The sequence below is a fragment of the Strix aluco genome, chromosome 12 (genome assembly GCF_031877795.1).
Source record: "Strix aluco isolate bStrAlu1 chromosome 12, bStrAlu1.hap1, whole genome shotgun sequence".
NCBI classification, from domain to species: Eukaryota; Metazoa; Chordata; class Aves; order Strigiformes; family Strigidae; genus Strix; species Strix aluco.
In genome coordinates this window covers 17478814-17491947 of record NC_133942.1, presented here as the reverse complement: position 1 = coordinate 17491947, position 13134 = coordinate 17478814, and the positions used below count along the sequence as shown (strand labels likewise).

The following is a 13134-nucleotide window of genomic DNA, read 5'->3' as shown; positions in this document are numbered from 1 at the left end:
ATGAGTGTATCATAGCACCTGACTGGAAAGAGTCTTGGAGTCTTCTCACGATCTTAAGTGGTCTGGATAAAAGTTTGCATCTCCTCCAAAACAGACAAAACTTAAATTACGACTATTTCCAGGTCTGGTATCTGATTCAAAAGAAAATCAGAGGCAAAACTAAATCAACAATTCCTGGTTTTGGGTTTTTTTTCTCGGAAGGTTTCTATCCGGTGGTGAGCCCTGCTTGGCTAGTGGGATGTAATAGGGAAGGATCAGATGACATTGTGGCTTTAAGCCAAGTTATTTGGCAACTTCCAAGAAGTGTTTAGTACCTCATGTATTGGAAAAAAGAAAAGTGGAAAAAAATCCCCAAAGAAGAAGAAAGATCCAATGTTTCTAATGTAGGAAATTCTCTGTCAAAAATAGGTACCAAAAATATACAAAGTTTTATGAACACAATTCAAAAAGACTTCAGTTGAACAAATTAAAGTCAAATTCATCCAGTAGCAAACAGCTGACATTTTCCATTTGAGTTAGATTCAGCATGTGGAAACCTTCCGTATGGATCTTATTTGTACGGGTGGATTACGATGAAAATTGCATTAATTTTCTCCACAGTAAAGGTCAGTAATTGAAACATGAACCAAGAGTCTATTGTGTAAGATGCTATATCCCCATACTTAGGAAAGGTCATTCAAGACAATATCATCTCATTGTTTTCTTCCCTGGAAGTATAAATAATTTCATTAGTTTTTCTCTTCAATACAACAACTGCAATATAATATTTCAACATCTCCCATTAAGATTGCTGAAGAGAAATGATGGTAAAGACTTGAAAATACCCCATGATACACAGGGTATGTTCAGACTAACAAGGAGCACCCACCTTCTCCACAAAATTATGGGCAAGATCATGTCCTAAAAAATCCCACGAGGTGTGTGTTTGTGTAGGCATGGACTCCCTTAAATTGCTGCTCTTTCTTCAGTTGGCTCGTTGTGGCTTCTCTCTCACTGCTTCCTAATAAGTCTGCGCACAGACCATGAATATGTTAGTGATGGCGAGGTCTAAGGGACAGATTCTGCTACTTGACTGAGCTATGCTCAGTCCAAAGCTGGAGGATGAGACACTTCTAAGGACACATAATCATCTGGTCTTGCAACCATCTTGACTAAAGTGTACTAGAAGTTTCCAGGTATCACTTAAGACACAATTGTAGCTTCTGTAAGTTTTCTCCAAGCTTCTTATTAACCTAATCAACTTCTGGTTAAGACAGAGTGCAGGGGTTGCCCTGGTTGTGCTTTGCTCTTTGCTTGGGAGCCTCCTGTGTACAAGAAACTGGAAGACAAATGGTCTGTTGTTATTTCTTATTTACACTGCAGCATTGTTTAGGACTGCTCTTATCTGTAGACGTCTCCTAAATTGGCACAATCCTTGTATTAGCATCATGAGTTTATAGGTTTAGGAGTGATCGGAGAGAGCAGTTGAAAGGAGAGACTTGCAGAGGAGTTTTAGATATTGTGAGGACTGTGGTATGGCTCTCCTTGCATAGAAACACTGGCAGCCCTATGGCAGTCTAAAATTCTCTCTCTTACCCTGGAGGTAGGTAAGCCAACATTGTAAATTCTCTAAATCTCTGGAGAAATATTAAGTAGCACTAGGCAGGTCACTGGATCGAGCATGTAAACCTTAGGGAGTTCTTGTCCCTTAAAAATTCCAACTATTTAAAATGTTATTAAAAATTATTTTGAATTGATCAAATGAATGAATAAGTCCCTCTTTCTCCTGCACCCCAAATTGCTAAAGAACATTACCTAAATTATAGATGATGATCCAGTAGTTTAAGTCTAATCACCATGTGACTGTTTGTAGGTCTTGTGTATTTCCAGGAAAAAGCACTTCTTTTGACCAAAGTTGTTTTCTTTCCCCTTCCCTTTTCTAAGTCAAAGATAACTGATGACATTTATCTCCATTCAGGCTTCTTTCTTGTTGCTTCTTACACACATGTTTCTCACCTAAATGGTGTTTTATTCTGTTGTGACTACTAGTATTGCTTTAAAACTTGTAGCCATACCTCCAGATTTTGGGTTACTTTACATGTCTATGAAAATGCAAATGAGTACAGAAAATGCCTCTTAAATCCCCTACATTTTGCGCCTGTGCAGAGAGGAAGCAACAGTTATGACCTAAGCCTCTCCACATAAGCGTTTTCTTGTGTTGGGCTTAGGAGACTTTTGCTGGTCCTCTGTGCACAGATGAAATTCGTCTAATGTAAGCAAAGAAAGTGTAAGCATTGCTGAACAACATGTGAAGTGGTCATTTTCTGCCTTTTAGCCAGTGTTCCCCCAGCCGTAGCTGTAGGATGATGTGCCATTGCTTTTAAAATCCATCCTTTTAAGGCCAATGGTGCTCTCCTTCATACCAGTCTGAAGTGATTCTATTGGCTCTGGTGGAATTATTCCAGATTTCACACCTTTTTAACTGAGAGCATAAATTGACCTGTATGTGTTGCATTTCCTCTATTTGGTAATTATTTCAAGTACACTCAGATTCGCTAAATTTCCACATCCAGGCAGGCACATTTGCAGCATAGTGTTAATAAACAAAAAGATCCTGTGATGCACAGTTTCAGGACTGCACGAGGCAATTGCTCAGAGTTTGGCAGCCATCCTCTCTGGGTACCCGTCCTCCTGGAATTGCTGAGAAGCCCTCCTCGACACGCAGTAGACACTGCAGCACAGGGCAAGACAGTGACTCAGCAAGGCAGATTGCTGGGTTCATTTCAGCCGCCTTTGGCTCCCACCAAAGGCAGGATCCAGTTCAAGGTTGCTGTGGTGACTATTTTTCAAAGCTCTGCCTGGAATTCATTTTAGCTACCAAGAGACTGTCTGTCACTCCATGGCTACCACCTCCCACAAGAGCTTCATTCTGATGCTAGACTGAAGCTGTTAGTGAAGTGTTCCCTGCAGACAATAGAGGCCAGTGGTCTGCTGTTTATACCCAATAAAATCTTTTTGGTTTCAGTTATTCTTCATCTACTAGTATTTTGGCATTAAGATGTTGTTTGGCACAGGTTTCGCTGGACTCCGGTAAGATCAGAGTTTTGTAGTCTAACATAGAGAAAGTTGCAAGTGAAATCCAACTTCGGCTAAGTCTGCTTTTTTCTAAATAACTACAGAATAATAGTGGAGCAAAAGGGCATGCGTGCCTGAGCTTTCTTCCTTTCTTTCCCCTTTCCATCAATCTTGTTTGTTGCTAATACACTGGGGAATTCATATCTGGTAGGTAAGATAAATCCTGGTAAAACATTGCCCTAATGTGCTTGTAGCAGCAGTGGCATAATGAGGGAGCTACTGTATAAAGCTAATCCTGAAAGTTAGGCCAGTCCAGGGCTAGGCAGATTAACTCCTCAAATTCCTGAAGATACGCAAGATTTTAATTCCTTAGTTGGCCTGTATCTTGTTTTCTTCCTCCTTTTGCATTAACCCCTATTTATGTTTTCTCCTCCCCTTTTCCTCATCCTTGCCCCAAGTGTTCCTCAGCTTTATATATTGAGTTTCCCTTGGCATGCCAGAAATCTGCTGATGAATACCACTTGTTTGAAAGTTGCATGCAAAATTATTTTTCTGCAAGTGTTTTATATGAAACCCAAGTGAGCAAGAATTTAGAACTTGCTAGTGGTTTTAAACTGAAGTTTTTAGTTTTGTGGATATGATATTTGCAGTATACATCAGAAATACACTTAGAGAATGTCATTAAAAGTTGCCTATGTGTTTGGAGTCTTGCTTACTGGTTTGGATGTATCTAGAGGAAAAATATCTGAAGGATAGAGTTTAAAAGTAGGGAACAGCTTTTTGTAAAGATGAAAGCTATCAATCATTGAAAAAGAACGTTCACGAGAAGTTAGAAGCTCTCCACCATGCAGTTTTCAGTAACGGATGCTTTGCTAGAGCAGAAGCAGTAACTAGCATTATTTGGTCTTTGTTGCAGAGCAGGCGATTGATAATTTTTGCCTTCAGTCTCTTCCTCCGTAGGTCTTACAATTTTCCTTGCAAGCCCAGCTTTGACAACTCTAGTTCACCGGTCATGAATTGCAGTTAATGCTGGAGACAACCCCTCCTGGCGTGCTCCATAATTCACACACTTTTAAAGTCTTCGGTATTGGAAGTACCTCAATTTTGCCGTCAAGTGACACTTCTTTTGCACCTGTCTCTGAATGTCTGAGAGTAGCATAACATCATTGGGTAGGAAGATCAGAGCTGTAGTAACCCTTTGAGTGCATTTACATGTCCTTCAGAAATGGAAAAATCTAGAAGCATCTTTCATTCAGTACAGCAGAGATTTGGTGTCTTCATTTACAAGTTTAAGTTGATGTACGTTAGCTGGACACAAAAGACTTAATTTCTGAATTTGCTGGGTGGTCTTGTTGGGTTTTTTTTCTTTCTTCCCCTGACATGCTTAATCTTTTGTAAGACCCCTTTTGTGTTTTTGTTCATGCAATTATTGCAGAAACGAAGGTTTCTTAAATCAGGATATGCAAGGAAGATTTGAAGTAACACACTGATTATATAATTAATTCTCAGTTGTAAATTCATTTTGATGGAGTTAATTCTTTCCCAGAGGCTGAAGACTAGTTTTGGTCCACCCACAGTGCTGTAATTAGCTATGAAATAAAGAAGAAAAAGGCCTTGAAGGAATGGAAGTTTCACGACTGGTTTTAGGAAAAAATGCCAGAAACAGGCGGGATATTTTATTTTTAATTCAACAAAAGCTTCTGAGCTGTAATTTTGAACCATGGGTATCCAAATCCTGTTTTTCAAGCAGCATAATATATTGAGTCCAAAAGAAATCAGAAAGGAATGATACCTGAGGACGATGGAGAAAAATTATCTGGGTGATAGGACCTTGCACAGATGGGAAAGTGTGTTTAGCAGAAGATATATTTAGGATTATTTTTTACAGCTTCCACAAATATGGTAACATTCAAGTATAGCTTTCTGTATGACAGTTGTCCATTTACTAATAAATATGGACCAGTGACTGCCTTGATGGACTATGAACTCTTTCACTGCTGCCAACAGTGTTTTGTGAGATACTGAGTTCAGAAATCATAAACAGCACTCCAAAACCTAAATAAGTTGGAAAATCCTATTTGTTGTCCTTCATTTGTCTGCTTGTCTCTTGCTTAACCAGTGACCTAATCACCCTGTAGATGTGTTTAGACTGCAGGTTTCCAGAACAAAACAATAATAATAAAGAAAAGATGTTGACAAATTTCCAGGATTTTCAAAAGATTCTGCACACATTGCAGCGCATACTGCAAGGGTAGTTGCTAGCCTATTTTACTCTCTAATAACTGATTTCATTTACAAGGCTTTCTAATCCCAGTCTGTCTCTGCCTTTTCCTTGGTTAGGCATAGCTTGTATTATAAATTGAAAACACCATTGTCTAGGGGTGATTTTAGCGTGCATGTTAGGTAAGAATATGCACGCAATTGTCATCATATCACAGGAACTGGTATTTCTGTTTTATTTTCTTAGTCTGCTTGGTGGCTGCAGCAGAAGTTATGTTGTATTGGTTAAACTGCATTATCACCACATTTCTAAGCTCAATCGAAGACGTGTAAATGAAGTCAGCATGATGCAGATAGAGCTGACAGATGATCTTCCTTGCAGCTCTGGGTAGCAAGAGTAGGCTTGCCCTGGAATATCACTTTATCTAAAGTGGTTTCTTTACCCCTCTGTCTGAATTTGGGCAGAATGAAATTCTCACTGGCTGGTTCTCCATGAACTGCTCCCCAGCTTCATCTTCCAAGTTTGGTGCAAAAAAGCCAACTATGGCTAAAGGACTGTTGTACCATTCTAGTGAGTGAATAGTTAAATATAATCTTAATGTGTCATTTACATTTGAGCCTAACAAGGTTATAACTGGAGTTGTGTGAAAATGACTTTTTGGTGCTATTTTCACATAAACGGGCTATTTATTTATTTATTTTGTTCTGGGGTTATTTCACACCCCAAGGGTTTCATTTTTGTTGGTTGTTTTATTAATGTAAAAATACCCATTTTCACACCCAAATGTGTGATTATTTAAAACGCTGCTTCTATTCATTGTGCACTCACTTGCAACCTAAAGGCAAATATTCAAATGTCTGGAGCTTAATAACTCCGTGGTGGTTTTGGCTGAATTTTTAAACTCAAAAATTACTGTGAAGAGAAATGGGCAGTAAGTAATTCAAAGGGTTACAAGGGCTGTACTGTCATGTCTGCCTCTCAGCATCCAAGGATGGCTCATACGTTATTCCGGCACACAACGCTGTGGTGCAGCGCCCTGTCTCAGACTCACGCCAACCCTCTCACAGCACGGTAGTGCCAAAAGGCTGTAGCAGTGAGCCTTCGCCTCTCTGGCCCCGTGCAACTTTAAGTAGCCTCTGACCCTCTCTCCTGCATGGAGAAATAATGTGGGTTCACAACACAGAAGCAGAAATGCAGCAGTGTTGATCCGAGTGCCTCTGGCCCTTGCGTACTCCCACCCACCCTTTCCCCTGCCCCGGCTGCTGAGAACCACAGAGAACATGGATGCAATATGTGGTTTACCAGCATATCCCCTCTCTGGGCACTGACTGGTTAAAACACAACTTAAAATGTCTTTTTTCTAAATTGGGCTGATTTTGGAGAGTCTAAATGTGATGTAAAATCAGTGTCCAGGGCTCTGCATTTTGTAATAAGTGAATGTTTTGCTGATTTCTTGCTAGAATATCTGCAACCACACCAATTTGCATGCCTGTATGTGTGTTAGATTGCTGGCAAAGAAATGCTGAATGCTGATAATTGTATACTGATTTCCAAGGCTGATTTAAGTCATTTTGATTTTTAATTCATTCTGTGCTTCCTTTTTATTTCTGCACATGTGTAGTAATGTCCTGTAATGTTGTTGCCTAAAATAAGCAGTAAGAAATAAAGTTGTGAGATGACTGCTGTAAAAGGAAAATGACATTTTTTCCTTTGATTCTTCTTTTTTTTTCCCCAGTAAAAGAATAGGTCTCTGTATACAAAATGTTCAGAAAAATGTTGCATTCACTATCTTGCTGCTAATTTATATACAGAAAAAGCATGGCTGTTGGGAGCCTACAAAGCTCAGAAAAGTTATATTCAAAAGTTCTGCACAAGAATATTCTTGTTCTTGAGAAGCACTGAGCACCCAGCGCTCCCCGACAGGTCAGCTGGACTCGGGGTGCTCAGCACCTCTTCTGTTTTGGCATGCTGCTGGGTTCTTCAGTGAAAGCCTGGTTTGAGTTCCTGCAGTTGATGCGTGTTAGAAGATGTAGAAACCTCTGCCCATGTGCTGAGGAAAAGGAAGAAAATACAGGGAACTATATGTCTTCATGTTAACTGTATGTGATAAACCCAGGGTGTGTGTTCTCTCCTTCCTTCAGTGATATACGAGTTCATGGATGCATCAGCAGTACTGGGAATCCTACTTTCTTCACATGAGCATGTTAACAAATGCTGAATATATAAAGTTTTGGTTTTCCTTTTTTTTGTTAGGAATCTGAGAAAAAGGGGTTAATTGACAGAATCCACATGGTCCAAGAGATCATCATAGCTGTTCAAAGCATCCTAGAAGAAATAGCATCATTTGGAGAGAGGATTAAAAAGTAAGTGATAATTTTTTTTCTTGCTTAGCCATGATTTTCAATGAAGCAGAGCTAGGAAGATTAAGATGGAGTGAATTTCTTGCTCCAAAAATAACTGCAAGGTGCAGCAGGAGAGCCTCACCACCCCTACCACCATTCCTCCTTCTCATGGAGTCCTTTACTCCAGAAATCTTTCCAAAACATAGAGCAGAGAAGAAGCCATGTGCTTTGCTGATGTAGCTCTCACATTCACCTGTTTTCCCAGATTTCTGGTCTTGTCTGTCTGTGATGGGGTGGGGAGTCATGATGCCATGCAATGGAAAACGTAGCTTGAAGATGTGGGTATAGAAGTATCAGGCGTGATTTCCTTCATGGAAAGGAGGTAGCAATTGAGGGTTGGTGTTGCCTTTCCCACGCCCTCCCCGCCCTGGCCTGGTTACAGGGGTTACCAGTCACTTTTTTCCCTGCCCAACGCGTTTATGTTCTTCTCTCTTTACCATTTTGAGCTGTCTGCTTCCTGCTGATGCCTCAAGGAAGCCCAAAGGGGATTTTCTGGGTCTGGTTGCAAGGGGAGGCAGATAGGATATTCCTGACCTTACAAAGGAGGGAGGTGAAGAGCCTAAAAAAAAAAAATCCCACACACAAACTTTTGTAACCCAATCTTTATTGGAGCTTAATTGACCCACATTGTTTTCTGTTTTGAACACAAAGTGATGGTTTGTGATCAAGCCACTCTAATGAGGATCTGGGTTCAAGCTAAAAATACAGCAAACGCATGTGCTGTGGTTCCATGCCGGACACCCCAGCTGGGGTGGAAGTGGCCCAAAGATGTATTCCAGTCTATGAACAGGGCACTGTTCTGCCCAGCTGCATGGCAGGAAGACTCAGAGTGCTTAAACACTATTAGTTCTTGTATTCATCTTGGTAACAATGGTCTTAAAGAACACATTGGGTATTAATGTGGATCCCCGATGTAATTTCAGAAGAATTCCATTGTAACTCAACAGTAATGTACCATTAAAAAATTGCCACCAAAGTTTTTCTGTAAGTGACAGACTGAATTGTGCTACAGTTTCCGTCTGTCACTCTAGTTATACAATCGTAGGGAGTTTTAATAGTTTAACTGAATTGAGCTGTTTTGCAATTTTTTTGCTTTAACTTAAGCTACGTTGATTGATAATGATGGGTCCTCTCCCACCTATCTTTACTTAATATTTAATACATCTATTGAAGCTTAAAAGTAATTCTTTTAGCATCCTATTAATTTTATCTGTCAAGGGAAGTTAGTCTTATTTTATAACCTGATAAGTGGTCCACGTTGATTCTCTTTTCTTCCTACTCCCCATCATCATGATGTGATGAAGTTAGCAGGCAGATTGTATGAAGCAGAGATGCCCAGATCTGTAAATCCACCTATGAACTAATTGACATTCATGTAGTCCAGATATCTCAATGTTTGGTGCATGCTGTAGAGACGTATCTTACAAGGGCACACTTCAGAGGTGTGTTAGCAGTAGCTGCTCGCCTTAAGTCCATTGTGGGCTTACAGATCAGTGGTCTGAGTGAAAGACAGTCCTGTTTTGTGCTACAATGCTGCAAAAATCTGAATGACTTTGGTGACTGAGCCTCTTGAGAGTGCTCCCCTTGGGAGGTTGGTGGTGTGCAGAAGCTCGGACTGCTACTAGCATACTATAGCATACCCAGGACAGCCTTCTATATGCAGTGTAGTAAGGAATTGTTGAGAACATAATGAAATAAAAGCAAATAGATCAATAATGTGAGATTTATATAGAATGTTAATCCCTAATAATATACAGAGAAATTACTTTAACGGCTCTTTTAAGGTTTAGCATCAGTCATAATTAACCTATTCCAAGTTATTGTCGGGGTTGAGTCTGGCTACCTGCCACATTTGTCGTGCGCTGACACACATTCCATGTCATCTCCGCTGTGGCCCACTGGAGCCAGCTCAGATGGCTTGCACCTGCGGCTTGTCCTCGTCTCCAGATCAGATAATCCGCCCATGAATAATAGAGAGCTGACCAGTGAGCAGAGATGTGTAACAAGTGCGACACATATAAGAAGAAACAAAAACAACTCACTACATGCCTAACAACTTCACTGAGCTCCCCAGAGGGTATCTTCTCTTTCCTTATCATGAAATCTGCCTCTCAGATATCTCCCTTAATCTGTTATAGCATCCAGATGCAGGAATCTGCTTATCCACCTTCCAAAGGATCTGCAATTTACAGTGCATTTGAATGCAGCAAGTGCTGCAAAGAGGTCATTAAATTATTATTGGGTAGCAGAGTACAAGCATTGTCCCAAAGCAGAAACATTGAGAAGGATTATTGTTTTTCTTTACAGCACATTCAACTGGACTGTGCCTTTCCTCTCTGTCCTGGCCTGCTTGGTCCTGGCAGCAGCAACAGTCGTTTTGTATTTTATACCACTGAGGTATATTGTTTTAATCTGGGGTAAGTACTCCACCATGTCTCATTTGCATGCAATAAATATAATATATATCTACAGAACGAAATCAAACAAGCCTTAAACGACCTATTACACAGACAATCAAGTGCTGTTGCTTGGAGGTGAATAAATATGCTATGAACTTCTTAAAATTACCATTTTTCCCTTCCTGGGTGATCCGATGATCTGTTTTTCTTAGGACTCTCTAAGTTTCTGACAGCACCACAAGACCACCATTAACCTAGAGAAGCTACTTCAGTATTATTATTATTTACAGGAGAGTAATTAACTTCCTGGTTCTGGAGCCCCCCATTTGGGAAATGGTAGGGAGTGGACAAGATGTGTTTGAAGAGCTGGACCGTGGAGGCCTGGACCCTGGGAGCCTTTTGGGTCTTTACTCCTCTGCAATCAGGAGGAGCAGTGTGCCCAGTACAATTGTCCAATGGGAGGCACTGAGCATCTGCTTGAGTCAGGGGTCAGAGAGAATTTGTATGAAGCTGCATCATGAGGTAAAAGAGCAGCTTTTGGAAAGAAAAACTTTGCTAGTGCTGTTTTGAAGAGTAAGATGGCCTTTCACAAAAGGAGGTGGCATTCCAGCTGCTGAAGACTTTCTTCATCTCAAAATGGCCTTCTATCTTATTTAGGGTGATAGCTTTTATATCAGCCTTGAGGTACAATGGCTGAGAGAACATAGTGCAGGTAATCCTCACCAAACCACTGAAACTCAGCCCCGGTGTGGCTCTGGGCTGTAGGGACCCCCTGTCACCCTTCCAGGGCTGAGCCATCTGCTGCTGTCTTGGCTCTCCTGGATGCAGAAAAGGGAGGGAATGAGAAGGTGGCAGTACAAAAAGCCACTCTTGGGCAAAAAATAAATGAAATAAAGGATAAAATCAAACAAAAAAAAGGGCAAAAGGGAAGGAGAGAAATTGCTAGGAGTAAAAAGTTCTGTAACAAAATATTGTTGTTCTTGTATGGAAGACATGGTGAGTACATGAAAACTATACATCCATTCAACATCATCTAGACTGACAGGGCCTTCAAATATGATACATGTTAAACAACTACCCTGTGGCAAGGCCTCAAAAGACCTTATGGTATTTTCTGTTTTTTAAAAATCAGGTACACAGAAAACTGTGTTGGCATTTTGCTACAAGTACATGGCTTAAAAGCTGAATCTCAAATGTGAACCAGGTACATTTCAGAGAGAAGGCTGGAGCAGCCATCATATTTGAAATCACTTTCAGGGAAACTACTATGAGATTTTGGACAGGGGCATGATGGAATTGTATGCTGGTATTATGATCCTCAGAGGCAACCAGCATTTGAATTTCTTTGCTATTCTTTAAAATAGGTTAGCTGATTTTCTTTGCCTAGTGATCCTTTGCTCTTCTACCACACTTCTACGTAGCTGCACTATTAGTTGCTATTTCTCAGTGGGGAATTGGTGGCAGTAGGGTGTTAAGTGGCTGCATTGGCACAAGGGGAGAGCTGAGAAGGGTGCTCAGGTCTCTCGCTTTCTCATCCTGGTCCATGCAATAGAGATGGCACTAGCTGAGGGCTGTTCATCACTCCCTTTCTTCAAAGGTAGAAGACTTCATGAACTCCACAATAATATGAACATTACACTCTTGAGGATCTTCTGTCCAGACTAGGGACCACCTGATGGCTGAAGCATCACTAAGTCCATGGGGATGGGAAGCACTGTTGCTGCATTTAATAAACCAAATTTTTTACTCTTAAGATCAAAATGAAGTAAACCTTGTGATAAGTTTTTACAGTTTCCCACCGCATCATAATATGGTCAGTTTGTCAAATCTAGTTCTGCAAAGAGAGGATAAGCTATGAGACATGATGGGGAAGGGAAGCTTTCATTTTCAGAAGAAATGGAAGGAAGAAAGCCTTTATCCTGCCCAATTATTTCCAGGGCCCTCCAGTTCCCTGGGCAAGAGGAGAGGGAATGTCTTTGGTCATGTAGAATAGCAGATTTAGCAGCAGTCTCGACTGCAAATTTGTGCATTCTCCCCACAATATCCCCCAGAATGAATGCATGCTGCAATTTGTGTTTGCCATGTTGTTGTCAACAGATGATCCCCAAAGTAGAGAAATACCTTTTTAAATAATGCCTTCTACTTCCTCCAGGAGGCACTTGTGAATGATTCCACATGACAGGGATCATGTGCGTGGCTTTAAGTCTGAGGCACTGTTTTCACACTAATTTTTACTTGTGAATTCCTCTTTCCTTTTTCACCTTGCCTGAACAATTTAGGAGGGAGGGAGTAGAAAAGAGTTGTATTATTTTGTTTGCTTTTTTTTTTTTCCTAGGCATAAATAAATTTACTAAGAAGCTTAGAAATCCGTATGCCATCGACAATAATGAGCTACTAGATTTCCTCTCCAGGGTACCATCTGATGTTCAAAAGGTAGGTAATGAATGGCCACCGCCAACAGAGGCAACAAGCGGCACTGAGAGCGGCTGGGTGCTCTGCTTGGGGAATATGATGCCAGTGCACTTTTGAATAACAGAGATAAGGAATTGGGGAAAATCCACAAAGGGGGGTGGGGGGCAGGGTGTTAGAAGAGAGGGGAGCCAAAATCCTTTGTCAAAAGGATAAAATGATTGCAGAAAAATTATCCTGAAAAGACCTACTTAAAAATGATCTGGAAAATCACCCAGCATGGTTACCGAAGTATGGTTTCTGTCACCTTTCTGCTCCGGTATTTGTATGGAGGGAAGAGAAAAATAGTCTCTTTGATAGAGATAACCATCCAAAAGGATTTGCTGAATTCTCCCTTTTCTCAAGGGGGGAGGGGAAGGGCATTATTTCTGTGACTTTGTGCTTGCTGTGTTTTTTTTCACATCAGCTGTCCCTCAAAATTCTTCCTCCCTACCCACCTTGAGCTCCAGGCCTCCCTTGGACAATGCTCTGTTCATCTTTTTCTTTAAAGAAAGCCTCGAGATGTGTATAAAATACTCTGTGGTTGATCAGATCAATCTTCTACCATTATGGAATTATAAGTTTTAATCTAACCAAAATCTATTCTCCC

General features: G+C 40.7%; 1 protein-coding gene across 1 annotated transcript in view; it reads left to right on the top strand.

The window, feature by feature from the left end:
- The window catches only part of MCTP2 (multiple C2 and transmembrane domain containing 2), a 121146-nt gene that overhangs the window by 104031 nt on the left and 3981 nt on the right, over window positions 1-13134 (top strand). The window contains exons 21-23 of the mRNA XM_074837539.1: window positions 7529-7638; window positions 9985-10094; window positions 12412-12509. Coding sequence (XP_074693640.1) covers window positions 7529-7638; window positions 9985-10094; window positions 12412-12509 — 318 coding nt within the window. The remainder of the gene's footprint in view (window positions 1-7528; window positions 7639-9984; window positions 10095-12411; window positions 12510-13134) is intronic.